Here is a 26,958-nt window from a genome sequence, read left to right as displayed (position 1 = left end):
CTAGTAACAAATGAAAAAGCGTAAGTTATGGCAGACCGAGCAAAGATTTCAGTCTGGTATTCTATAACCCCAAGACAATAAACTACTCTTACTATACAAAAGCTCTAATGACATACAGAGTCTTTTGTAGGAACACTTGTGCTTCTGGTTGGCACATTATCTACTCTTTAATATGTGAAAGTAATACAGAGAGTTGTGAGCGTTTGTGCAAAACTATTGTATTTACAAAAATGGCACAAAAGTGAATTCAACAGTCAACGCACATGCACACTTCATTCACATCTTCAGTGACAAAAGGTATTCTGAACACTATCGAACTGAATAAGAATACTAGCTTCAACAACAGCTGTTAGTAAGCAATAGAGTCATGTAAGTTACACCAGAATGGGCAAATATTGCTCAAGTAAAATTCTATTGTTAAAGCTGAAACAGATTTAAGGCCTTTCAAGTTCAAGCATAGGGTACAAATCTTTTGGAGCCCCATCTATTTGTGTTTGAAACATGTGACCTTTCTTCTAACTTGTGGTCTTAAACTTCTGTTTTACAACACCCAAAAGGAAAATCCAGAAATTAACAGTAGAGGTTATATGAAATAAGAGTAATATACGAAGCTATAATTAAAATATATTAAAGAAAGTCAACATTAAAACTGTGAAACTTGTTACTTGTTGGATCCAGCCCTACACTAGGAGTTAGGTTATATATACAATTATTCTCAAGTAGATTACTTTATGTTGCTCTAACATGTTCTTTTCATCAGTGCACTGTTAAACTAATCAAAAACTCTACACATGTATATTCCCTTACAATAGCAGCACACGCTACCGCTATCTGCAAAGCCATCACTCTCAAATGACTTAATGAGTAAAAGGAAATAAAAAGCAGAGGAGTAACATATTTAGGAGAAATAATGGGAATTAGAAGATTTATGCGGTTCAGCTCTTTTTAATCAGCCAGCCAGCTTGCTAGCAACAAGAGATGGTTTCCACTGAGGAAGGTCCTGTGGAGTGGGATGTAGTCACCAGTGACCTCTGTCTTATCTGGGGTTGCAGTAGGAAGTTGCTTGTTCTTCATTTTGCTTTAGCCATGTTGTAATCCCCAGAATCAAAATATTTTTACCCTTTATGCAATCGTTTACTTAAAAAATCTGAACCTCCAGGATTTTGTCCCAGATGAGGATATCTTGCTTTTAACTTTTGCTTCTTCAGCTTTCTCTGGACTAATCACTTTATCTTCCATTCCCTGCTCCTCTGCGGAGGCTGCCTGGGGGACTTCCGCAGACATACTGCTCCCTCTGCGGACAAGAGGCTGAGAAGAGAAGTGCCCGAGACAGTGGAATTTTTTTAATGTGTCACCTGGCATCATGGAATAGGGCAGTCCTGTGTGATGTCCCTACTGGTTTTTCCTTGATTTTGAATTCCAAATGTTTCAGAACCACTGTCATACAAGAACAGTTCAATCCCCACCTCACCCTTGGGGTCTTCCCTGTCTTTTAGGGCTCCCACTTTTCCTTTCTTTTAAAAAAATATCAGTTAGGATATTTTCCCTGTAAAGTATATTAGTATATAGGTGCAGGACAATCGGTAAATATAAAAACTCACAAAGAAAAAAAAAAAAAACTCACAAAGAAGAAAATAGTAATCTTCTATAGTCTCACTTCTCAAGTGAAAATAAATATTGTCTAAGAGATGCCCTTCTATTCTGCTTTCTGAGTTTATCATTTAACTTTTTAACATTCTGTATAAGTTGTGTGGTAATTTCATAATATCCTATCCTCCTCCTCCTATACAATTAAGTGCTGACTTGGTCTAGCTCCTGGGGTAAGCATTTACATGTATGAGCCACTTAATCCACAAACAACCTTGTAAAGTGAGTACTGTTATTATTTCCTCTTTGTAACTGAGGTTCAGACAGTTTAAGATATACACCCATTTTACCGAGCTGCTAAGTAGTGGAGTCTTTCTGACCAGGGGAGCCTGGCTCTGGAGCCCAGACTCCAAAATAGTCTGATCCAGTGCACTTCCGTCATATGGATGGAATAAATAAACCACAGTTTATTTAACCATTCTTTCACTTTTGCTCATTTTCCCTTTTTCCTCCAAGTTTCTGGTACTATAAATAAAGCTGCCATGTACAACCTCATGATTAAGTCTTTGTGTACATTATCTGTAAGTCTGCAGAATAATTTCTGGCAGAGGATTTACTTGATCAAGGAGATTACAGTTTTAAGGCTTTGACAAAATTCACCAACCTGCATCTCAGATTGTTGTGGCTTTTCAGAATGTTGTATCCTTGACACTCCATCCAACAAGCTAAGCAATGAAGAGCCAGTGCAACCAAAAATAAATAAATAAAAAAAATACTTTTGCTATATGATGCTTTAGTTACTAATATGGTAGTGATCCACAGTGATCCAAACCCTTGTATAATTCAGCCCCCATGAATACCTGTGACTTGTTTCTAATGAACAGAATATGGCAAAAGTAAAAGGACCTTGCAGATGTAATTAAAGTCCCTAATCAATCGATTTTCAGTTAATCAAAATGGAGATTATCCTCGGTGGGCCTTACCTAATTAGGTGAGCCCTCTAAACGGGCTTGCTGAAGTTAGAGAGACTCAGAGCAGTAGAAACTGTTACTGACTTTTAGGAAGTAAATCGTCATGAAATGAAGCTGCAAGTAAATGAATTCCATCACCAATATGGGAGTTCAGAAGTTTATCCTTCCCTGCCACAGCTCTATATGAGAATGCAGTCTGGCCATCATCAGCCCTGTAAGGCCCTGAGCAGAGAACCCAAGTAAGCCATGCCCAGACTTCTGAGTTACAGAAACTCTTAAATAATAAATGGGTGTTGTCTTAAGCCACTGAGTTGTGTGCTAATACAACTAACAAGACTACAAATTTTCCATGTGTTATTAACCATGGTTTTTTCTTCTTTCCAGCTCATGTTTCTGCATTCATCATTTTCTTATTTGGGTTCTTAATACTTTTTGTTTTAAAGATATCAACAACCCCTTTGTCTGTCATAAATAATAAACAGCATTGCATTTTCATGTAGTCAAATCCATTGGTCTTTCCCTTTGTGGTGCCACTTGGAAAGCCCATCCTCATCCCAAAGTGACAGCATGAGTCACATACATTTTGTCTAGTACTTGTGTGGTTTCATCATTACATTTAAATCTTTAATCCAACTGAAGAGGTTTTTGGTAAACGGTGGTGCAGAAAAGCCCAACTTTCACTGCTTTCAAATGTACAAACGATATCTACTGAATAATCATTTGGTTTTCAACTGAATTTATATCAGATCAAAAGTCTAAATTTGGCCTTTTCCATGTGTTACATTAGGTCTATCCTCTTCTGCTTTAGTATCAAACTCTTTTCATTGTCAGAACTCTACGATGCATTTGAGCACAGTAGGAAAGAAATCACCCTTCATTTCTCTTCTTTCATAAACTTTGCTCATGATTCTCAAACATTTCTTCTTTCATTTTATCTTTGAAATTGTTTTGTCAAATTCCATTGGCAATTTCATTGTATCTGTGGCACACTGAAATATATTTATAGATTTACACATATATAGATTATAGAATTGATTTCCCGTATTTCCATACCAGAACATGTTTAGAACTGTGTGTCTTTTTCATGACCTTGTCAAGATAGGTTTAGTCGTGTACACCTTCCACGTATCTTGTTGGATTAATGACAGGGTTTTAAATATTTTCATTTAAGACATCCTAACTAGTATATTTCGATAATTGTTTATTTACTAGATTATAAGAAGATTTTTTTTTAACTTACTTGTGCAACCATAAATCAGTAAGAGTCTGGCAAAAATCAATGAAAGCATTCTGTGAGAATCAGTTCTTAAACAATTATCAGTATCCCCTTGTGGGATGTATGTACCTATGCTGATTAGTCTAAACCAGCAAGAGAATCCCAAATTCCTTGCAGTAATTGGTTCAGGAATGGACAAATCTAAGATAAGTTGGGCCAGTGAAACAGAAAAGAGGTTTTCCAGGGGATTGTGATAAGAAGCTTTCTTGCTCTTTGATGAGAACCCCAGGAAGCCAGCTTCTCCCATTGGTCACAGTCAAGGAGACATGTATTTTGGCAGCTGTTGTGTGACCATAAGAAGCACCCTCAGAATGAAGCTGAGTCTGTGGATAGCAGAGCAGAGACACTGAAAGACTGTGCTGATACCTCTGAACGCCTGGATCGTCTGACTCGAGATCTGCCCTGCCTCTGTGCTTGTTCTTTGAGCCAGCTCATTTTCTGGTTGTGCCCCTTTCACCTGGGCCTTTTTTAGCCCAAAGCATCCTGCTGATACATAAGGACTGAGTGAGACAGATGAATGACACTTCCCAGCACAGAGTGGCTGCTCAGTGTATGACAGCGCCACCCGCCACCATCCCTGACCCCTAGCCCCGCCAGGCCTTACTTCCTTGTCCAGTACTACCTGTGTCCAGCCTTTGCTCCCACACATTCTCCCTCCTCACTCACATTTGGAGCTGTCTCACCCTTAAAGACCCTGCTCAAATTCTACCTCCTTCACAAATGCTGTTTGGCTCATGGAGAATTCTCCTCCGTGCTCAGCTTGTCTGAGCCTCATCACACACTGCCTCCCGTGGCTGCCTTTGCCTTCCTGAGTCTGGGTCCGTCTCCTCATCCCCCATCTACAGTGAATCCCTCCAGGGCCTGGACCACCCAGTGTACCTCAGCCTCCTGCACTGGTCTGCCTCCTGCAACCTCTTGCCCCTTGTAATGTTCAGTGAGCACTTAATGCTGAAGTTACCACTCTTAAAATTTCTTCTCTCCCTTGCTTTTTACAATTTGTGGGCACCAGGATTCAGCTGAATGAGATTCCTACAACAGCAAGAGGGGTGTTATTATTTTGTTCTGAAGGTCTCTACAAGTGTAAGGCATGTTTAAAGTAGCTATAAATAATTTATACTGTCCATAACTCAAGTCGATCAAAATAGACCTCATCACAGTGATGCGGCAAAATCTGGTACAAGCTGTTTTTCTGCTGCCTCCAAACCCATTACAAACTCGGCGCAGATGAAAATCTGCCTGGATTCTCTCCTGAATCGGATTAATGCCCCATCCGCAATCACATTAATCACAATCTGTCTGAGATTAGACCCGGGGTAATCCCATTGGACAAGAGGTGACAACCCAGATTCTATCATCTCATTCATTATCTATTTTTGGAATTTGCTAGTAACTCTAGCCTCTAGAAGATGTTTTCTGGTGAAAGAGGATCCTCTGTAGATTCTTTTGAAAAACTCAGTTCATGGGCTTTGAATAGAGCCAAGCACTTGGTGTCATTGATGTCTCCTATTTTGTTTCCAGGTGATGAACAGACAACAAAATCCCCAAGTCCGTAGTCTTTGTTATGAGAAACACACACACATTTAGCTTTTTACAAACCTATATTGGAAAGAATTAAAGACATCCTTCAAAACCTTTAAAAGATCAGGACTACAACTTTCTGAAGAGACGGCCTCATGTTTGAGGATATATGATATTTTCTTTTCTGCTTGTTTTAGTATCATAAAGGTAAGCATCTGTGGTTGGTAAAGGGGCTGTAACTGGCCCCCCAAATCTGAAAACCGGCCCCCACACACACACCCACACATCTGTGCAGGATGGAGGACTTTTTACAATGTCCCATTTCCCGCTGGCAAGTCAAAATGAACTCTGATAGCTGATGTTCCTCTTATTTGCATATAGAAATACCGCTCAAGGGAAATGCTAGGACCAAATGAGTCAGGGCAAACCAATTTCGTGCCCACATTCTCAGACCTCTGGTGCGGGAGCACAGCAGAGAAAGCCAACCCCAGAAAGGATACAACCTACATAACAGGATGGTTGCCCACAATCAGATCAGATCAGATCAGATCAGTCGCTCAGTCGTGTCCGACTCTTCGCGACCCCATGAATCCCAGCACGCCAGGCCTCCCTGTCCATCACCAACTCCCGGAGTTCACTCAGACTCACGTCCATCGAGTCAGTGATGCCATCCAGCCATCTCATCCTCTGTCGTCCCCTTCTCCTCCTGCCCCCAATCCCTCCCAGCATCAGAGTCTTTTCCAATGAGTCAACTCTTCGCATGAGGTGGCCAAAGTACTGGAGTTTCAGCTTTAGCATCATTCCTTCCAAAGAAATCCCAGGGCTGATCTCCTTCAGAATGGACTGGTTGGACCTCCTTGCAGTCCAAGGGACTCTCAAGAGTCTTCTCCAACACCACAGTTCAAAAGCATCAATTCTTCGGTGCTCAGCCTTCTTCACAGTCCAACTCTCACATCCATACATGACCACAGGAAAAACCATAGCCTTGACTAGACGGACCTTTGTTGGAAAAATAATGTCTCTGCTTTTGAATATGCTATCTAGGTTGGTCATAACTTTCCTTCCAAGGAGTAAGCATCTTTTAATTTCATGGCTGTGGTCAACAAGTAAGTTACAAATGAGTGGTATTCTTTTCCTCATTCTTCGGGACTACGAATAGAAATGCTTCCCTTTATCCCATGGAAATGGTTGCCAGGAAGTGATCACCAGCCAACTCTCCCCAAACTAGCCTTCTGCCAACCTGCTCTTTCTAGGTTTCTAGGTGGAGAGAGGAGCTGTCCATCCATAGGATCTCTTCCTCCATCTCCTGGCCCCTTACCCGCTCCTGACTCACATCCTTGTTTTCTCTGGCCTTGCTTGACGCACTCTTTTACGCTTTTGCTATTTTCCGTCTGAATCTCTCCGGCCAGGGAACAGGATCATGGAGGTTCCCTTTGGCCAAGAGAATCCCTCAGACTCCTCGGTGGAAGTTCGAGGCTACTCACAGTCTGACATGAGCTTCCCTTTTAGTCTTTCACTCATGCTGACTCCTCCACGAAAGTCCAGCACATGGACCTGCCTTAGGTGGCTACAGGGTCTTTCCTGTCTCCTGTCTCTAGGGCTTTGCTCGTGTCACTGTCCTGGTTCATTCTGCCTCCCAGCTGCTCACCTTTCCCCCAAATGCACTTGCGTCATTCACCTCCTATCTCTATCTTTGAGACCATTTCCTCTTCCAAGCAGACTTTCCTCATCCTTTTCTTCTTGGTACTCATCCTACAGGGCTCAGATAAGATGCCACAGGCTCCAAGAAGTCTCTCCAGCCATCCCACTCTGTGCTCCCTCCTTGTTACTGTTCCAGGTTTGGTAGCTCTCCTCCCAGTGCTGATCATAAGTCAAAGATGAACAAAGTAGGACATGAGGTAAAGTGGAGAGGACAGATTTTAACAAATATTATCTTTTGTATCAGTTGCATGAACTGAACTCAACTGCAATTTGTACAGAGGTGACCAGACATCTTAAAGGGAGAGTGAGGGAGTAAGGAGGGCTCATAAGAGTCAGCGAGGTGAAAAATTGCAAAAGGCTGGAAGAGGGGGTTGGTCTATGAGAAATCCATCAGGGTTTGCTAATGGGTTCTTATCCAAGGTAGGCTCCTGCCCTGCCACGGAGGCTGGAAGATAGGAGGCTGGCCCTATCTTCAGGTGTTGGTTGGAACAAAAAGTAAATTCTTTCAGCAGCCTTAAGTATTTTCAGGTAGACACTTTAAGCGGGGCTGGGGTGATCCTAGGGATGTGGACTTGAGATGTGAGAAACTATGTTAGTGTTTTGCTCAAATCTACAGGCTAAGACAGAGGTCTAGTTGAGAAAGGGCTCAGAGGAGGCTGGCTAAAGCTTGGTCAAGGAGAGACTGTGTGTCGCCTCCCTTCATCCTCCTCTCCTCCTTAGCCTTGTTTCAGTGAAGGCACCATGTCCAAGCAGGGCCCCCAGCCTTAGCCTGGACCATCTGGTAAGAGGCCAGCCTTTCTGCAAAACCACCCAATCTTGGCTTGGTGATTGTATTCCTTTTGGAGCTCAGTGTTTCCCTCTTTCCTTCTCTCCCTTTCTTTCTCGCTTTGCTCAGTATCCTGATCTTGGCAAAGGGAGGGATAGTGATAGGCTGAAACCACACTCTAGAAGGTAGACCCTGTGAGGCTGCTGACTGACAGAAGTCAGCCAGGAATGCCAGTGCCTGGGGCCAGACTGCTCAGAACCACATCCAGGCCACCTGAGCCAGCTGGGGATTCCCCTTCTGGAATAGGAGAAACACAACTGTCCCTAAAGCCATCAGCATGGGTCTTCTTTATGATCTCCTCCCCTCCTGGGATGTAAGCTTGGCAGGTTATCCCCTGCAGCTATGAGGGTGTGATTTAGAAAGAAACAAAGGCTTCCAGGCAGTTTTGTTTTTAAAGGGCTACTTTTTCTCATCCTTCTATAATGATCGTATTGAACCCATCAAGGACAAGAGTGCTATAGACTGTGCGTTTCTTAACACAGAATGACCTTTGTCACATGTCCACTATAAACAAAGTAACCAACAAGTAAGTTCATCCCATCTGGACAGACTCACAGAGCAAAAGTCGATAACTAGTCTCATGGACTAGTGGGTTTAAGTCTCAGTCTCACCTCCTACTAGATGTATTAACTCATTTAGGTTATTAATTTATTTGTTTCTGAGCTGCTGAAAGATGGTAAAAAGACCTGCCTCAACACCTCAGATGGAGAGTCAGCTTCATGAGATGTACCCGGTGGGGCCCCAGCCTTGGTTTCAGGCTTTGACACTGCCATCTTGAAATTCTTACTAATTTTTGAGCAAGGGACACCAGATTTCATTTTGCACTGGTAGCCACATATTATGTAATCCAGCCTTTCCTGGGGTTTTGGGGAACTTCTAATGAGACCTCTTAAGATGGAAAGATATAAACATCTGAATGCAGAGTTCCAAAGAATAGCAAGAAGAGATAAAAAAGCCTTCTTCAGCGATCAATGCAAAGAAATAGAGGAAAACAACAGAATGGGAAAGACTAGAGATCTCTTCAAGAAAATCAGAGATACCAAAGGAACATTTCATGCAAAGATGGGCTCGATAAAGGACAGAAATGGTATGGACCTAACAGAAGCAGAAGATATTAAGAAGAGGTGGCAAGAATACACAGAAGAACTGTACAAAAAAGATCTTCACGACCAAGATAATCACGATGGTGTGATCACTCACCTAGAGCCAGACATCCTGGACTGTGAAGTCAAGTGGGCCTTAGAAAGCATCACTACGAACAAAGCTAGTGGAGGTGATAGAATTCCAGTTGAGCTATTCTAAATCCTGAAGGATGATGCTGTGAAAGTGCTACACTCAATATGCCAGCAAATGTGGAAAACTCAGCAGTGGCCACAGGACTGGAAAAGGTCAGTTTTCATTCCAATCCCAAAGAAAGGCAATGCCAAAGAATGCTCAAACTACCGCACAATTGCACTCATCTCACACGCTAGTAAAGTAATGCTCAACATTCTCCAAGCCAGGCTTCAGCAATATGTGAACTGTGAACTTCCTGATGTTCAAGCTGGTTTTAGAAAAGGCAGAGGAACCAGAGGTCAAATTGCCAACATCCACTGGATCATTGAAAAAGCAAGAGAGTTCCAAAAAAACATCTATTTCTGCTTTATTGACTATGCCAAAGCCTTTGACTGTGTGGATCACAATAAACTGTGGAAAATTCTTCAAGAGATGGGAATACCAGACCACCTGATCTGCCTCTTGAGAAATTTGTATGCAGGTCAGGAAGCAACAGTTAAAACTGGACATGGAACAACAGACTGGTTCCAAATAGGAAAAGGAGTTCGTCAAGGCTGTATATTGTCACCCTGTTTGTTTAACTTCTATGCAGAGTACATCATGAGAAACGCTGGACTGGAAGAAACACAAGCTGGAATCAAGATTGCCGGGAGAAATATCAGTCACCTCAGATATGCAGATGACACCACCCTTATGGCAGAAAGTGAAGAGGAACTCAAAAGCCTCTTGATGAAAGTGAAAGTGGAGAGTGAAAAAGTTGGCTTAAGGCTCAACATTCAGAAAACAAAGATCATGGCATCCGGTCCCATCACTTCATGGGAAATAGATGGGGAAACAGTGGAAACAGTGTCAGACTTTATTTTTCTGGGCTCCAAAATCACTACAGATGGGGACTGCAGCCATGAAATTAAAAGACGCTTACTCCTTGGAAGGAAAGTTATGACCAACCTAGATAGCATATTCAAAAGCAGAGACATTACTTTGCCAACAAAGGTTCGTCTAGTTAAGGCTATGGTTTTTCCTGTGGTCATGTATGGATGTGAGAGTTGGACTGTGAAGAAGGCTGAGTGCCGAAGAATTGATGCTTTTGAACTGTGGTGTTGGAGAAGACTCTTGAGAGTCCCTTGGACTGCAAGGAGATCCAACCAGTCCATTCTGAAGGAGATCAGCCCTGGGATTTCTTTGGAGGGAATGATGCTGAAGCTGAAACTCCAGTACTTTGGCCACCTCACGCAAAGAGTTGACTCATTGGAAAAGACTGATGCTGGGAGGGATTGGGGGCAAGAGGAGAAGGGGATGACAGAGGATGAGATGGCTGGATGGCATCACTGACTCAATGGATGTGAGTCTCGGTGGACTCCAGGAGTTGGTGATGGACAGGGAGGCCTGGCGTGCTGCGATTCATGGGGTCACAAAGAGTCAGACACGACTGAGGGACTGATCTGATCTGATATGATCTGAAGATGGCTTAGCCCAAGGCCTGGCCAGAAGCAAGTGTTCAGTGAATGTTAGGGAGGGATGGGCCTGCCCCGTGTCACTGGGTGCCTGTTTGCTCAGAGGAAGCTGGTGGGGGTCAGGCAAGAGAGCCTGGGGAGAGAGGATGGGTTTGGATAACAGGAGGCCTGAAATCTGACTGTGATTTGCCAAGTTTCTTGGTCTTCCCAGGCCTGAGCTGCTGTCTGAAACATGGTGCTCAACTCCCCCCAAAGTCGAGCTCTCAGAAGCCTATGGTGGTGATGTGGGTGCTGAGAGCCCTTCTGGCCTCCTCTGTACAATGTCTCCAACTGCCTTTGGAGAAAAGGGTATGGGCTGGGAAGGGGATGGAGGCAGGAGCCAGAGGAGAGCCCTGGTCCTCAGGTGGGCAAAGAGAAATCCCATGCCAAATAACTCCAGCAGGAAGACCCCTGGCCTGGGTCAAGGGACCTGGCTTCCAGCTCCATTTCTGTCACTTACATGCTGGAAGACAGGTCATTGGCCTTCGGTTTCCTCTCTGATACTCACAGTGGGATTAATGCTCCCATCACCAGCAACAGCTTCCTTTGTGTTGGGTGGACAGTTGTCTGTGACATGCCCTTTGTGAGTGATTCGGAGGCCATATAGTGTAATGATACTACCAGCAAGTCAGGGGGCAGAGAGTCTGGTTCAAACCCTGGCTCCACCAGCTGTGAAACCTGGAACGAATTACCTAATATCTCCAAGCCTCAAGGTCTTCATCTGTGAAACAGGTATAGCTTTTATCTACTTGGCTGCATTGGATCTTAGTTGCAGCATGCAAGATTTTCGCTGCGTCCTGCAGGATCTTCCGTTGCAGCGCACGGACTCTCTAGCTGTGGCACGAGGGCTCAGTGGTTGCAGGGTGTAGACTTAGTTGCTCTGTGGCATGTGGAATCTTAGGTCCCTAACCAGGGATCAAATCCACATCCCCTGCATTGCAAGGTGGATTCTTAATCATTGGACCACCAGGGAAGTCCCAGACACAGGGATAATTTTAACAATAGTCACTCCTTCCTAGAATTGTTGTGACACACTGGCAGTCCTGTGTGTGAAGGTGGCTCCAAGTTAGAGTCCTGTATGTTAGCTATGATGAGGATGATTCTGAACATGAAGGTTAAGCCCCACATTCTTCCCCATATATGTGGTTCCATGATGATGAATAGGAGACAAAACATCTCGCAGCAGGTAAATGTCTCCTGAGCGGGTACGAACAGGAAGGCAGGTAGTGGGGAAGGAAGCGGAGTGTGTGTAAGTGTGCAGGCCTGTAGGAGCTGTCTGTGAGCTCTGTGCTTGAGGAAGAGGAGGCCAGGCAAGGATGACCACCTCTCTGGCCTGCAGCTTTTTCTCTGTCCAACAAAGGCCTGAAAGAGTAAGTCTCCGAAGGGTCTTGTAGCTTTTTGGTTCGCGAGTTCTAGAAGGAAAGAAGGGAGGCTTGATTAAGCAAAACTGTAAGATAATAAAGCCTGCTTTGTGATCTGCTCCCAGGCCCCAGGTTCCTTCCTGACCTTTCTTTCAGGTTTTGTTTTCAGGGTGGGAGCTGCTGTCCCTGTATTGTGAGTGAGTACCTGTTCTGTGCTTTCTCAAGGATTTCCGAACAGTAAGCCTATCTTTTAGGGGGACTGTGAGTAGAGTTTAAGGCAGTAATGGTGGGGTGGTGGAGGTCTGGGGAAAAGGAATCCAGAGAGACTTCTCTGTGCTTCCAGAATCTTCCCAGGAGGAGGGTCATAGCCGGGGCTAGTTTTATGGAATATATGGAGCTCTGGAGCTCAAGCTGCTATTCCCTGTAAGGGTAGAGAGCACTCTAAAGCCCAGAAATGGAGGGCCCCCAGATCTCCTGTGTCCTGTAGTCTGGGACATGGAGAAGGGGACCGTGGGAGTATCTGGAAAGCAGCTACCCAAGGCAGGGTCAGATCAATGGCACCTTGTGGCTGTGCCAGGGGAAAAGGATTTTTGCTTCTCTCACTCTTGTGCTGTCTCTCAAGGATGGCTGTGACCCAGGAGACCCAGGTGGAGGGGGTCTTGAAAACAGTCCTTGATTTTCTAGCCCCAGAGAAGTGAAGCTGGTGACAGATGGAACCACACTCATGTGGGTCTTTGACCACAGTGGAAGCAGCAAAGCCTATGGAGCCAGGCAGACCTGCTGTGAATGGCAGTTCTGATTTATCCTGTGACCAGAAGCAATCATGTCACCTCCCTAAGTTTCAGTTTCCTCGGGGATTGAAGGAATCTAACACTACCCACTCGTCACGTGCATGTGTGCTAAGTCACTTCCGTCATGTCTGATTCTTTGTGACTCCATGGACTGTAGCCCACCAGGCTCCTCTGTCCATGGGATTCTCCAGGCAAGAATACGGAGTGGGTTGCCATGCCCTCCTCCAGGAGATTTTCCCGACCCAGGGATTGAACCCACTTCTCCTGTGTCATCCTGCATTGGCAGGCAGGTTCTTTACCACTAGAGCCCCCTGGGAGGCCCACCCACCTCATCACATTGCTGTAAAGACCTAATAGACTAATAACAGGACCTTAGCACATGATGGCGGAGAAGGCAATGGCAACCCACTCCAGTACTCTTGCCTGGAAAATCCCATGGACGGAGGAGCCTGGTGGGCTGCAGCCCATGGGGTTGCACAGAGTTGGACACGACTGAAGTGACTTAGCAGCAGCAGCAGCACATGATGGAGACTGAAAGAATACTGGTTTATGACTCGGCTACCTGACATCCCAGGAGAGATCATCTACTCACCCTACTGCCCCTTCAACACCTCCCCTCCTTCCTACCCCTGCCCACTGCCCCCCCAGACACCCCCTTCCCTAATAAGGTCTCAAATAATTGTTTTTTCTGGGTTGTAGGAAGAATTTCTCTTGGCCCAAGAGATTAACAGTCTAGACTTAGGATTCCAGCCCAGAGCCGCCCTCTCCTGGCTGCCTGAGCCATTGAGTTAATTGATTTGCTTGCTCCTAGTTAGGTGCTGAAAGTCTGGCCAGGCCCAGAGTGGTTGGGGAGGGAAGACAAGCAGCCAAGAGCATTTTTCTCAGTTCACTACAGAAGGGTACCTACCACATACTGGCTCCCAGTTCTGAGACTGTGCCCAACTACACAAACATCATCCGTACACAAACTCTTCACTCAGACCACTTTCTGAGCCTCCATCCCCACAGAAGTGACGTACAGAACAAGCATACCTGGAAATGCACAAAGAAACCATCAGACGACACATACACACAGATAGACTTAGACTTCCCCTCCACACGCAGAGGCAGGCAGGCCCTGGGAACAGGTAAGGCACAGTGTACACACAGACTCCCAATATAAAGCCATAATGATAAGTGTCTTATTTACCACATATTGCACTTCCCTTTCACTTTTCACTTTCATGCATTAGAGAAGGAGGTGGCAACCCACTCCAGTGTTCTTGCCTGGAGAATCCCAGGGACAGCAGAGCCTGGTGGGCTGCCGTCTATGGGGTCGCACAAAGTCAGACACGACTGAAGCGACTTAGCAGCAACAGCAGCAGCACTATGTGCCAGATATTGTTCTAAGCCTTTTCCAGAGAAAAATTCTTACAACAGTAGAGGTAGATACTATTTTTACCCCCCTACCCCATTTTACCAAGGGAACATTTCATGCAAAGATGGGCTCGATAAAGGACAGAAATGGTATGGACCTAACAGAAGCAGAAGATATTAAGAAGAGGTGGCAAGAATACACAAAAGAACTGTACGAAAAAGATCTTCACGACCAAGATAATCACGATGGTGTGATCACTCACCTAGAGCCAGACATCCTGGACTGTGAAGTCAAGTGGGCCTTAGAAAGCATCACTACGAACAAAGCTAGTGGAAGTGATGGAATTCCAGTTGAACTATTTCAAATCCTGGAAGATGATGTTATGAAAGTGCTGCACTCAATATGCCAGCAAATTTGGAAAACTCAGCAGTGGCCACAGGACTGGAAAAGGTCAGTTTTCATTCCAATCCCAGAGAAAGGCAATGCCAAAGAATGTTCAAACTACCGCACAATTACACTCGTCTCACACGCTAGTAAAGTAATGCTCAACATTCTCCAAGCCAGGCTTCAGCAATACGTCAACCGTGAACTTCCAGATGCTCAAGTTGTTTTAGAAAAGGCAGAGGAACCAGAGATCAAATTGCCAACATCCACTGGATCATTGAAAAAGCAAGAGAGTTCCAGAAAAACATCTATTTCTGCTTTGTTGACTATGCCAAAACCTTTGACTGTGTGGATCACAATAAACTGTGGAAAATTCTGAAAGAGATGGGCATACCAGACCACCTGACCTGTCTCTTGAGAAACCTATATGCAGGTCAGGAAGCAACAGTTAGAACTGGACATGGAACAACAGACTGGTTCCAAATAGGAAAAGGAGTACATCAAGGCTGTATATTGTCAGCCTGCTTATTTAACTTATACGCAGAGTACATCATGAGAAACGCTGGGCTGGAAGAAGCACAAGCTGGAATCAAGATTGCCGGGAGAAATATCGATAACCTCAGATATGCAGATGACACCACCCTTATGGCAGAAAGTGAAGAGGAACTAAAAAGCCTCTTGATGAAAGTGAAAGTGGAGAGTGAAAAAGTTGGCTTAAAGCTCAACATTCATAAAACTAAGATCATGGCATCTGGTCCCAACACTTTGCGGGAAATAGATGGGGAAACAGTGGAACAGTGTCCAAAATCACTGCAGATGGTGATTGCAGCCATGAAATTAAAAGAGGCGTACTCCTTGGAAGGAAAGTTATGGCCAACCTAGATAGCATATTCAAAAGCAGAGACATTACTTTGCCAACAAAAGTCCATCTAGTCAAGGCTATGATTTTTCCTGTGGTCATGTATGGACATGAGAGTTGGACTGTGAAGAAAGCTGAGCACCGAAGAATTGATGCTTTTGAACTGTGGTGTTGGAGAAGACTCTTGAGAGTCCCTTGGACTGCAAGGAGATCCAACCAGTCCATTCTAAAGGAGATCAGTCCTGGGTGTTCTGGAAGGAATGATGCTAAAGCTGAAACTCCAATATTTTGGCCATCTCATGGGAAGAGTTGACTCATTGGAAAATACTCTGATGCTGGGAGGGATTGGAGGCAGGAGGAGAAGGGGATGACAGAGGATGAGATGGCTGGATGGCATCACTGACTTGATGGACATGAGTTTGGGTGAACTCCGGGAGCTGATGATGGACAGGGAGGCCTGGCATGCTGTGATTCATGGGGTTGCAAAGAGTCAGACTCTACTGAGCGACTGAACTGACTGACTGACTGACCCCATTTTACAGATGAGGAAACTGAAGGTCAGAGAAGTAAAATAACATGCCTGAGGTCACAGAGTGGCCACGTGCAGCCATATCTACCCATACTCCCCGCTCCTCGTTTCTCAACCCCGTTCATTTTCATAGACACGTTATTCGAACGCAGCATTCTCCCCACCTCGACGTGCTCCACATACACTGAGGGTAAGTGCTGTTTGGGGCGCTAAGTGGCCAAAGACTCAAGAAATGGCATGTGGGCACAGCAGCTGGTAAGCTGTGCTGAAAAACCGGACAGTGAGAAGACCAGACCTTCCAAAGGTAGTAGCGGTGGTTAAAAGTCTTACAAGTCCGACGGGGCTACCACGTGAAGCGCTCAGCACAGCGCTGGCCGGCGGAGGGGCACTCGCAGGCCGTGTGGAGACGGTCCTCGGGTAGTGAGTTCAGTGCGCGCTGAGGGTCTAGCTCCAGCTCTCAGCAAAGCCTCTCCCTGCGTACTTGACTGCACCCATTTTTCGGCAAGCAGTCCAGAGCGTGAGGCCGACAAGCCTTACGTTTTTAGCAGAAGGGCCGCGGAGCTCCACCGTGCCCTCAGGCCGACGTAGGCCGGATCTGAGATTCCCGTGGAGACATTTTATGCCTAGGAGCTCACCTGCGCCCCACTAAAGCGTACACCAAGTTCTTGGTACACCTTTTAATGGGAAAAACAACAACAGCCACCCTGCTTGGGTAAGTGTGATTTATAATTCATGGGCCAGTCTTTGAACCCTTTCAGACAAAACCCACAGCAATTTCTTTGAAAGAAAGAAATGCCTGGACTTTGCTCAGAAGTCGCAGGTTTTCTAAGGAACGACAAGCCACTGCACAGATAGTAAATCACCCTGCGCACCACATTTGTTTCTAATTATTTGCATTGCAGTTCGTTTGTGAAATAAAACAGAAGAGTTTATAAATATCGTTTATTCTGGAAGTGAGACACACATTCGACCCGTCTTGTTCCTAGAAGGAGCTGCGCTATTCGAGTGGGGGAAAGAATGAGGGAGTCCGTGTCAAATTACACCCCCGCCCCAAATGCAAGTCAAGGCTGGAGTCTGGATCCGGCGAGGGTCTTCGGATTCTGTGTTCTGGTGCTACCCACCTAACGCTTCAACTCGGAGTTTTCCGCAGGCGGACGGGTGGGGAACGTCTAAACAGAGTTTACCCAAACCCTTAACCTCTCTCTCTCGCTTGGACCCTGAGAACAAAAGCGTCTGAGAGAACGCTCACCGGCTGGACGGTGAAGGTCTTGTCCAAACAGACCACCTTCTTTCTCCCCAGCTCTCCTCACGAGAGTGAATTTTTTTGTTGTTGTTAATGAAAGAAAGGAGCATTTAAAAGAGACACCCCCGCCCTTTACTCCCCCAGGTATTCATCACCCTGCTCAAGCACGCCTAGGGAGACCGCCCCGCAAGTCTAAGAGGAAGTTCAGAGCTGCGGCGGTCGCGGAGACAGCTCAGCAGTGACGCAAGATCCAGCCGGGATAGCCCCCGGGGCCAGAATGAGGATCCTTGTAGGTTTCCGGGGAGGGGGCCGCGCTCCATTGTTCACTCTGGGCCAATCAGGGTTGGCTTATTTCCTTTCAGCCAATCCCCTGTCACTCCCGCCTTCCACCCACCCCGCCCATCAGCCCCCAAGTCCCTAACACCTCCCCCGCATCCCCCGCGGTTCTGGGGAAGCTTCGTGACGCCACAGGTCCCGCCCCCAGCTCCGGCCACGGGCGAATGCGTGCTGACGTCATGCTGCGTGCGGGCCGGTGCGGAATCGCTCCTTCAACTCCGCGGGGCAGGAGGAGTTAGTTAGCAAAGAGCAGAGGCTGGGTGCACGACCCTCGTCCTTCTGCCCCTGGCCGCACGCTTTGCGCACATCTCTTTTCTGCATGGTGGATATTATTTTTCACTATCCTTTTCTAGGTACTATGGGGGATCATTCCAAGAGTAAGTCTTTCTCTGTATATGTGTGTGGTGTGTGTGTGTGCGCTCAATATGCAATATTTCTAATGCAGAACAATGTTTAGCGGATTCTACAAGTGGCTTCTATTTGACAGGACACTGAGAGAGAAAAAATCAAAACGAATAGATTTCCCTGCAGGACCGCTTATCCTTTGGAATCCTGTTGTTTTAGTTTATAATTAAACATTCTTTCTCAAGCCTGCTAGGCTGACCTCGGGCTGTGAAATCTGCTTCTGTTTTGCGCTAGGGCAATAGTTTGATTTAGGGATGTGGGTTTTTGTTTTGTTTGCTTGCTTGCTTGTCTTTCGGCCTTTCAAATAAGGAAGATTTCTTTAGCTTGATCTGGGATGTTTAAGCTAAAAAAATGTCAAAGAGGATGAGCAGAGACTCCGCTAAAAGCTGATGTGTCTGTGTTGGGATAGGAGGGAGTCGCGGAGAGAGGGAGTGTGCGGACGGAAATGCCGGAACATCACCGTTCAGTATTGATGGGGTGGCGTCCGCAGGGCTTAAATGTCTATTTACCCTTTCTTCTCACTTACATCTTAGCTTTTAGTTACAGGAGATATCAACAAAACGCCTGTGTCCAAGTGAATGTAATACCGTAAAAAAAAAAAAAAACGAAAAACTGAGGAGGGGGTGGGGAGAGACTAAAAACCCTCACAGATTCAGAAGATTGTATTTTTTCGTTTTTTTCGTTTCCAAGTATCTGGACCTTTGCAAAGCCCATTTCCTTTTTATCTTGTGGTCCCAATTCTTGAAAGAGAGCGCGAGCGGGTTGGGTTGGGGCTGGAGCGGCCTCGGCCGGGGTCCGGGCAGCCAGGCCTGATGCGGGCTCCGCGCCCTTCCCCGGCAGAGAAGCCCGGGACGGCCATGTGCGTGGGCTGCGGGAGTCAGATCCACGATCAGTTTATCCTGCGGGTGTCGCCAGACCTCGAGTGGCACGCCGCCTGCCTCAAGTGCGCCGAGTGCAGCCAGTACCTGGACGAGACGTGCACGTGCTTCGTGAGAGACGGGAAGACCTACTGCAAGCGGGACTACGTCAGGTGAGGCCCGCAAGTGTCCGGGCTGCGCCACTGCCCGCCGGGGCCGAGGCTCGAGAATGGCAGGCCGCCGGCATGCCCCCGCCCCGAACGCGTGCCGCCACTCGTCTCCTGGCCTGGGAACCCCCGATGGCTGGTCCCCGCAGCCACCCTCGCCACCACAAAGCCTCCTGGGCGTGCGTGCCCTAGGCGGGTAGCAGCCCGGCGGGCGAGGCCGACCACAGGCCCTATGCTGACAACGCCCGTGCCTTGGGCCCGCAGGCTCTTCGGCATCAAGTGCGCCAAGTGCCAGGTGGGCTTCAGCAGCAGCGATCTGGTGATGCGGGCGCGGGACAGCGTGTACCACATCGAGTGTTTCCGCTGCTCAGTGTGCAGCCGCCAGCTGCTGCCGGGAGACGAATTCTCGTTGCGGGAGCACGAGCTGCTCTGCCGCGCCGACCACGGCCTCCTGCTCGAGCGCGCGGCGGCCGGCAGCCCGCGCAGCCCCGGCCCGCTTCCCGGCGCCCGCGGCCTGCATCTGCCAGGTAAGCCGCTTGCGGCCGGCACTGCGCCGCCAGCTCCGGGGTGCCGTGCACATGTGGGTGTGTGTGTTCTTAGACGGGTGCTTGTGCTCGGACGAAAACTTGTCACTTGGGTGTGTTTCCGTTTGCCAGCATTGTGGGGGTTTCTGAGTGAGTGCAGAACTCTGCTAGGAACGTGACGGAGTGTGTGTTCGTGTGTGACCGGGAAAAAACGTGAGCCGGGGTTGTGTGTATGAGTGTTCGGAATTGTGGAGATTTGTGTTCTCAGGAATGTGTGGGACACGGTAGTAGTAGGAGGGGGAAGGTAAATGACAACGGGGCACTCAAGTGGTGACTCTAATGACCTTATACTGGGAATTTTAAGCAGTCTCTGTGTTGCCTGAGAGGAAAGACAGGTTTGCCTGGGGGTATGTGTGTAAGGAATAGAGTTCCCAGCCTAGAGCTGGGCCCAGCCAGGCAGAAGTCCACCGGCACAGCTCTGAAGGTTCACCAGCCAACAGAGAGCGAAATGTCTGCGTTTTTCTTTTGAGGCCCAGTCTGATGAACAATGTAGCCAAACGTTTCTTGGTGGGAAAGAAGTGGAAGCACAGTGGATTCAGGGATAATGGCAAACACCCCAGGGCGTGCTCTAGGTCATAATCAGGAGATGGCCAGAGACTGGTTCTAAGTGTGTGGTTAGCCGGTGGGAATGGTGACTCCAGCTGAGCAGTTACCAGCAAGTAGCCACAGACCTGAAGCATCAGTCTGGAGACCAGGTTGAGACTCTGGGTGCTGTGTGCTCGAAGGGATTGAGCTTTCGCTGGCCCTCTCTTTAGTATAGAATGAGGACATTGAGTTAGATGGGCTATTTGTGAATATTTATCCAGACCTAGAAATGCCTGGAAGGGGATATAATTTGAAACAGTGCGACTTGTATCCAAGGGTAGGTAGACCTGGTTCAGATGGGGGTGTGATGCCAGTGTTGAGTGAACCCTGGTCTCCCTTTTGTTTGTTGAAGGTTTCCGGCCACCGGAATAGGGCCTTAACTAAGTACCTGACTCTACCCAACCTGGGGTTGAGAGAACCCAAGGCCCAGTGAGGAGAGTGCCAGCGGTTGTGGGCCGGCCGGGAAAACGGCCGCTGGACAGGGAAACTAGAGCCTTAAGAAAGGAGACCCTGGGGCCGAAGTCCAAGGGCTGTTAGAAAGGAACTGTTCCAGTTCCGGGAGACCCACTCCTGACCCCAGGCCAGGTCTTAATGACACACGGTCTGGCCCTGTCCGAGCGGCCCCAGAATCAGGGAGATGGTCTCTTCGGGGACTCCCGGGAGAGGCAGACAGGCCCCCTTGTCCCGACGCAGCGCGGCGCTCGGGCCCCTTGCCCTTCCAGCGTCCCAGGCGCCTCTTCTTCTGAAACTGCGCCTCTTCCGGAGGGCTTCCCTCGTCCCGCGGAACCCTTGCGGGTATTCCGGGGGTCGGGTAAGCGGAGGAGGCACAGCAGGGTGCAGCCACTTCTGTCCTGCACAGGCCTCACTCGGAACTCCCAGGCCCTGCTTGCTCTGCGGGGATCGCGGCGGGGAGCCCGGTGGAGGAACTAGGGAAGGGACAAAAGTGCACACCTTTCTCCGGATAGGACGAACAGACGGAAAAGAGAGAACAGACGAACCAGAAAACGAAATAAACTGAAGAAAAGACAAACGAGATCGGGCCCCGCGGGGCTCGGCCGCCGCGGGGCGGGGCGCAGGGGGAGTGGGTGGCGGCCGCTGGCTCACCTCTCGCTCCCTCGCAGACCCGGGATCCGGCCGGCAGCCTTCGCTGCGCCCGCACGTGCACAAACAGACCGAGAAGACAACCCGCGTGCGAACCGTGCTGAACGAGAAGCAGCTGCACACTCTGCGTACGTGCTACGCCGCCAACCCGCGGCCCGACGCGCTCATGAAGGAGCAGCTGGTGGAGATGACCGGCCTGAGCCCGCGGGTCATCCGCGTCTGGTTCCAGAACAAGCGGTGCAAGGACAAGAAGAAATCCATCCTCATGAAGCAACTGCAGCAGCAGCAGCACAACGACAAGACGGTGAGGGGCGGGGAGCTGGAGGGTCGGGGAACTGGAGGGTCGGGTCGGGTGGAGCCTCCGGTTCGCGCCGCTGCGTCGGCGCTCCCTTTTCTGGGCCGGCTTTCGGGAGATCCAGGGCGGAACTGTTTAGTCCAAATAGCGTGTCTTTGTGCTTTCAGAGCGAGGCTTACCTTGGGGTTGGAAGGCATCTAAATTATTGTATCTAAGGTCAGGTCTTCCCCAGCCCCAGCAGTAGATCGGAGTTGGGGTCCTGGGCTCAGTTCGGAGCCCAAGGCAGCCTGGTTTTGAGCTCCAGCAAGTAGGGGCGGGTTGTGTCCATCTCTCAGCGGGACTCGGTTTGAACACTTTCCCTCTGCAAACCCGGAGAGGGGATGGGATGCAGCCCTCGCGTTTTGTTCCCTTGCGGTGTTGGCTTCCAGGAGCACTGAGGCTGGCCCGCGGTGGCTGTTTTGGGGCCCGGGGTGTCTTCCAGTGGAGAAGGCGGGCTCACTCGGCTGCTGCGGACAAGTGCATGCCCCCCCAGTTTCAGGCTCCAAATCATGTGCCAGGGCCTGGGGTCCTGGTCTCAAAGGTGTTGGGAAACGCAAGACCCAACTCTTCTGCCTCCCCTCTTCTGCTTGTTCCGCAGAGCCTCCAGGGACTGACCGGGACGCCCCTGGTGGCGGGCAGCCCCATCCGCCACGAGAGCGCCGTGCAGGGCAGTGCAGTCGAGGTGCAGACGTACCAGCCGCCGTGGAAAGCGCTCAGCGAGTTCGCGCTCCAGAGTGACCTGGACCAACCCGCCTTCCAGCAGCTGGTGAGGACCTGCTCTGCCCTCCCGGAAGGCTGGACTCCGGGGGAGGTGGGGTGGATTTAGTCGCTTAGCCAAGGTGGGAAGGGTTGGGGGGCTCTCAGGGGAAGAGGGGCTGGGAGAAGGGGGAGGTTGGTAGCTGCAACCTCACTCGGCCCATAATTGGTTCTAAACCAGGTCTCCCTGGATTAAAGCAAAGCACCGGGAGGAGAGGTCGAGGGATTAACCCACCCGTGCCCCCGCCCGCCCTAATACTCCTGCGTGCTCCTGGGGGCCGGGCCGACTTCTCCAAGGGCATGCTCCCAGTCAAAGACTTGTCCCAAGAATACCTTAGGGAGCTGGCGGCCCGGGAAAACCAGCTCGGGCAGGTCTTCACCCGCTCCTTCCCGGTGTCTCCCCTGCCCCAGGTCTCCTTCTCTGAGTCCGGCTCCCTAGGCAACTCCTCCGGCAGCGACGTGACCTCCCTGTCCTCGCAGCTCCCGGACACCCCCAACAGCATGGTGCCGAGTCCCGTGGAGACGTGAGGGGGGACCCTTCCCCGCCAGCCCGCGGACCTCGCATGCTCCCTGCATGAGACTCACCCATGCTCAGGCCATACCAGCTCCGAAAACTCTCTCGCCTTTGTAATTATGATTGTTGTTATTTAAAGAGAAAAAGGACTGAGAGAGGAGGTCGGGGCAGCCAAAATCGCCTGGACGCAACCTTCTTTCACCAGACTGCAGAGCCCCGCTCCGAGGACTTTTATTTTTACAAAACCAGAATTTGGGTTGACTAGCGTTAGCTCTGCCCTCTCCTCTCCCTCGGTCCGCGGCGCCCCCGTCCACATACCCACCTGTGCGTGGAGCTCGCGCGGGGTAGGTCCCGCGCCCGCCGAGCCTCGCGCTCTCCCGCGCCGACCATGGGTCCTGCCCCGGCCCGGCCCCGCGCTTCCAGGTGGCTTGCCCGCTTTCTAGCGGGGAAGAGGACGGGGACTATCCAAAGGAACAGACACTCAACCCCCCAAAGCGCATGATTGCCGGAAAAAAGTAGAAACGAGACTTTCCTTGAAAATGTTTTAAATTATCAGTCAACGGAGGACAGAGTGTGTGAGCCTTTGCCGAACAAAACGTAAGTTATTGTTATTTATTGTGAGGACAGCCAGTTCATAGTGGGACGAATATTTTGATCTTAATAAAAAAGAAATAATAACCCTATGCGACGCTGCTCCTGTGTGCTGTTGGCGCAGCGGGAGGGCTGGACGAAGGCAGGTTGCAGCTTGGAGCTTCTTTCAACGAAAATGACACTCGGCCCAGGGCCCACGGCTCGTGCCCGCGCCTCGCGCGCCGCTGGCCCGCGTGCTCCCGCGCCGCCCGGGGGCGGGCCCGGCGGGGATTGGGCGTCGCGAGGGGGGCGGGGCTGGGTATCTGCGCTCCCTGCGCCCCTTGCGGCCCCGCGAGGCCCCACGAAGCGCTCGAGCGCCCAGGCCCTCCCGGAAGCCTGCGCGCCCCCTGCTCGTTCCTCATCCCTGGCGTTTCGCTGCAGAAGCCCGCGGGGCAGCCGGGGTGACTGTTTGGGCGGGAAACCTGCGGTGATCCAATGTCTGCTGTTCCGCTTGTTGGGGCTAGCGGTTCCGTCTCAACCTTGCTTTAGCTCCCGGAGCCGAACCCAACCTGGAGTTCTTCAAGGTCCTCCGACTCTTTTCGGCCCGGTGCATTCGGGCCCTACCTGCGTGCGGTTCTCTTCCCGCGGGTCTGGATGCCCGAACCCTCAGATCCAGAACCCTCGCTCGCCTGCCACGCGGGCCCTGCCACCGAGCCACGAGGCTAGCCCCCGGGCCCCGGGGTAGAAAAGGGGGGCCTTGACGGCTCATCCTCGGCGTTGTCCCCAGAGTGGATGCGCGACGTGATCAATCTCGCTGCATTTATTAATTCCCCCGTCTAGACAGAAGAGAAGGCCGGGCGGCGGCTCCTTATCTGAATTTGGCATCACCTGCAAGCGATACACTGAAGGAGCCACAACAAGCCCCCGCTAGGATCGCGGCTGCCAGGGAAAATAAGTCCACCCAGAACCAGTCTGGCGTGTCGTTGGTTTATTTTCTTTCCAGACCCGAAATGCAGGGGGCGGGAGCTGGCTTGGGTGGGAGGGGGCTGGGAATGGCCCCTGGATATGCCGTGCCCAGGTCACTTGGTGTGACATTTCAAACCCCTGCGACTTGTTTTCTTGAAAACTGGCTTTAGTGATCGCAGGAAATAACCGGGAGATACTGAATCTCTAGCAGGCCCCCGGGCAAGCACACAAAAAACCGGGAGGCTCAGGTTTTACCCTTCACAAATATTTAACCCTTTGGCAGCCTGGGATAATTCTTTTCCTAGACCAGTCCTCACTTGGGCTCAGAAAGCTGCCAGCCTACTAGTGATTCCACTACTCTTGAAGAATCTCTGGCATTGTCCTATCAAGTTAAAAGAACCCAAAGGTATATCCTTTGTCCAGGAATTGTTTTGAAAGAGGGCAACGCCCTTACTATTGTTGCCATCTTAGCTCAGGTAGGGCCTGGTAAGGAAAAATGTGTCGGAGGGGGCATTTTTGGTCGTTGGACAAAGAAGTTGATGCCTGCTGTTAAAAAGCCATGGGCTGCTTGGATGGCCAGAGGCCACTGTAGGTGTTTCAGCTGAGCTGATGGCGGAATTCTGAAAGCGAATTTCTCCCCTTCCCCCTGCCCCTCCATTAGAAACGGGAGGCTGGCAGCAAAGCTGGCAATTACTGAAAGAAAATGGGAGGAGGTGGGAAGATTGGGCCACATTTATATTTTACTTCCTGAAAGTCAAGGTGATGCTAGCACAGACGTTAAAGAGATTATTCTTCTTCTTCAGGATTTAGGAAATGGTGCTGCAAACTTAGAGATAAAGGAAGAGATATTTAGGGTTAATGAGGACCAGCTTTACCTCTCAAGTGCCCAGAAACGGTTTTAATAATCAGGGTTAGAGTCTTTGAGGGTTTGTTCCCTTAACTTAGATTCTTCCCTCCCAAACAGAAATACAGATATTTCCTTTTACCTTCTGGTTGGCCACTGGATAGGGGGCTAAACTTTGAAAAGTCTTACTTTTGAAAACTTTTGATTGATCCAGAATATTGGGTTTTGTCTTTTTTAAAAAGGAAATAACAGGTTCTTGAATTTGAAAAATGTCATTATGGTTGTTAATTAGCTTTGAATTTTTGCTTTTGGCAGATTGCAGTATTTTAATGCTACATCTGCCTATCTAATTACAGTCACTTTTTCTTTGGCCATCCATAGATCAAAAATATAATTCCTTTTTGGATATTTATATGAGTGTGTCTGTTTTTGAATATTGGGAAATTATTCTGATCAAAGTGGTTACTGTGTATTTAGGATACCTGTAGCTATGTGTTGATGTTGTTTAGTCGCTAAGTTGCATATGACTCTTTGACCCCATGGACTATATAGCATACCAGGCTCCTCTGTCCATGGGATTCTCTAGGCAAGAATACTGTGTGGGTAGCCATTTCCTTCTCCTGGGGATCTTTCAGACCCAGGGATCGAATCTGAGTCTCCTGCATTGGCAGGCAGATTCTTTGCCACTGAGACACCTGGGAAGCCCTGTATCTGTGTGTACTGCTGTATAAAACATCAGAAGCTCTTCTCCTGTAGTTTGTTGCTAGCCACCCAAAGGGGCACATCGTTTTCCGTCTGGGTTTCCAAGAGTAGAGTTTGACTCTAAAGCCTTATTATGATGGTCCCTGGTGAGGTGTCAGATCTATGGTTGGTTAGTTACATTAATAAATATCAATTTTACTGGCTCCCAGGTCATCTTTAAACATCTTCTGTAATACGGTAGGGATTTCCTTGTAAATTAAATTACCTGTAACAATTACAAGTGTATTTTATGCTTACTGAACTTTTAAAGTGAGATACCGAGTTGTGTAGTAAAAAAGTCAGTTCAATAAAAGAGGCCATAGGGTGGGAAATGGGAGTTAGTTATTTAAGTAGATTCACCTTAGAATAAGATTTTCTCAGCAGATTTATCTAATAATTTGGGTAGCTCTATGTAATTGAAGCAGGAAAGAGATTCCCAGAGATGGAGAAGTTTATGGCTACCCTACCACAAAATTTAATACATATTGAAAGGCTACACAGTTCTGGGAAATTCAAAGTCCCTGTGGCAGTATTCCCAACGAACTTTAATTTTTAATGGGTTTTGTAACAGAAATCAGCCTTTCAGTTTTGAATATGAAATAGCTTTAAAGCTTAGTTTTGTCAGAGCTGCAAAGACTAGGTTTAAGTAAGACATTGTCTAAGATTGTTCTCTTAAAAAAATGTGAGATTCTGCCACTGCTGTCTGGGGGAGGGCATAAGCTGCCACACATTTAGTTAGCTGTGTTTTCCCCATACAAGTATTCACCAAAGAGAGCAAGGGAATTTGCTTGAATAGCAGCATGCTAGAGATGGGAAACAATGAATGAATAATAAACTATTTGCAGAGGAGTCCCAGTGGACTTGTGATAAAAGCAGGAAATTCAGAGAGTTTATTAAGCTGATGTAGGGAAGATTAGAGGCTTTTAAATATGGGTCTGATTGATGTAAAGGTAAACTTTCCTCAAGATACTGGCATTCAGTGCAATAAGGAGGATTGTGTGACCAATTACAGGCTAGCACCTTGTTG

The 26,958-nt window shown here is 48.5% G+C and overlaps 1 protein-coding gene and 1 pseudogene across 1 annotated transcript; one reads left to right on the top strand and one right to left on the bottom strand.

Annotated features, from left to right (window-relative positions):
- Window positions 1-949: 949 nt before the first annotated feature.
- On the bottom strand, window positions 950-1,284 carry LOC147349436 (cAMP-regulated phosphoprotein 19 pseudogene; annotated as a pseudogene).
- Window positions 1,285-17,661: 16,377 nt separating this feature from the next.
- Window positions 17,662-22,987, top strand: ISL2 (ISL LIM homeobox 2). The gene is made up of 6 exons (XM_086363985.1): window positions 17,662-17,884; window positions 18,753-18,942; window positions 19,201-19,463; window positions 21,227-21,510; window positions 22,139-22,306; window positions 22,708-22,987. Exons 1-6 carry the CDS (start codon window positions 17,827-17,829, stop codon window positions 22,822-22,824), a joined length of 1,080 nt encoding a protein of 359 aa, XP_086220111.1. The 5' UTR covers window positions 17,662-17,826; the 3' UTR covers window positions 22,825-22,987.
- Window positions 22,988-26,958: the final 3,971 nt, after the last annotated feature.

The sequence above is a fragment of the Bos grunniens genome, chromosome 21, assembly GCF_055505025.1.
Source record: "Bos grunniens cultivar Pamir isolate PY7600 chromosome 21, Bosgru_T2T1.0, whole genome shotgun sequence".
NCBI classification, from domain to species: Eukaryota; Metazoa; Chordata; class Mammalia; order Artiodactyla; family Bovidae; genus Bos; species Bos grunniens.
The sequence above is the reverse complement of the archived record's forward strand: the minus strand, read 5'-3'. Positions and strand labels throughout refer to the sequence as shown.

Bases quoted from the DNA above. Each gene is read 5' to 3' on its own strand.
- ISL2 (XM_086363985.1), top strand. From the start codon at position 17,827: ATGGTGGATATTATTTTTCACTATCCTTTTCTAGGTACTATGGGGGAT. The intron at 19,464-21,226 runs GTAAGCCGCTTG...GCTCCCTCGCAG, and splicing joins CCGCGGCCTGCATCTGCCAG to ACCCGGGATCCGGCCGGCAG. The intron at 21,511-22,138 runs GTGAGGGGCGGG...CTTGTTCCGCAG, and splicing joins AGCAGCACAACGACAAGACG to AGCCTCCAGGGACTGACCGG.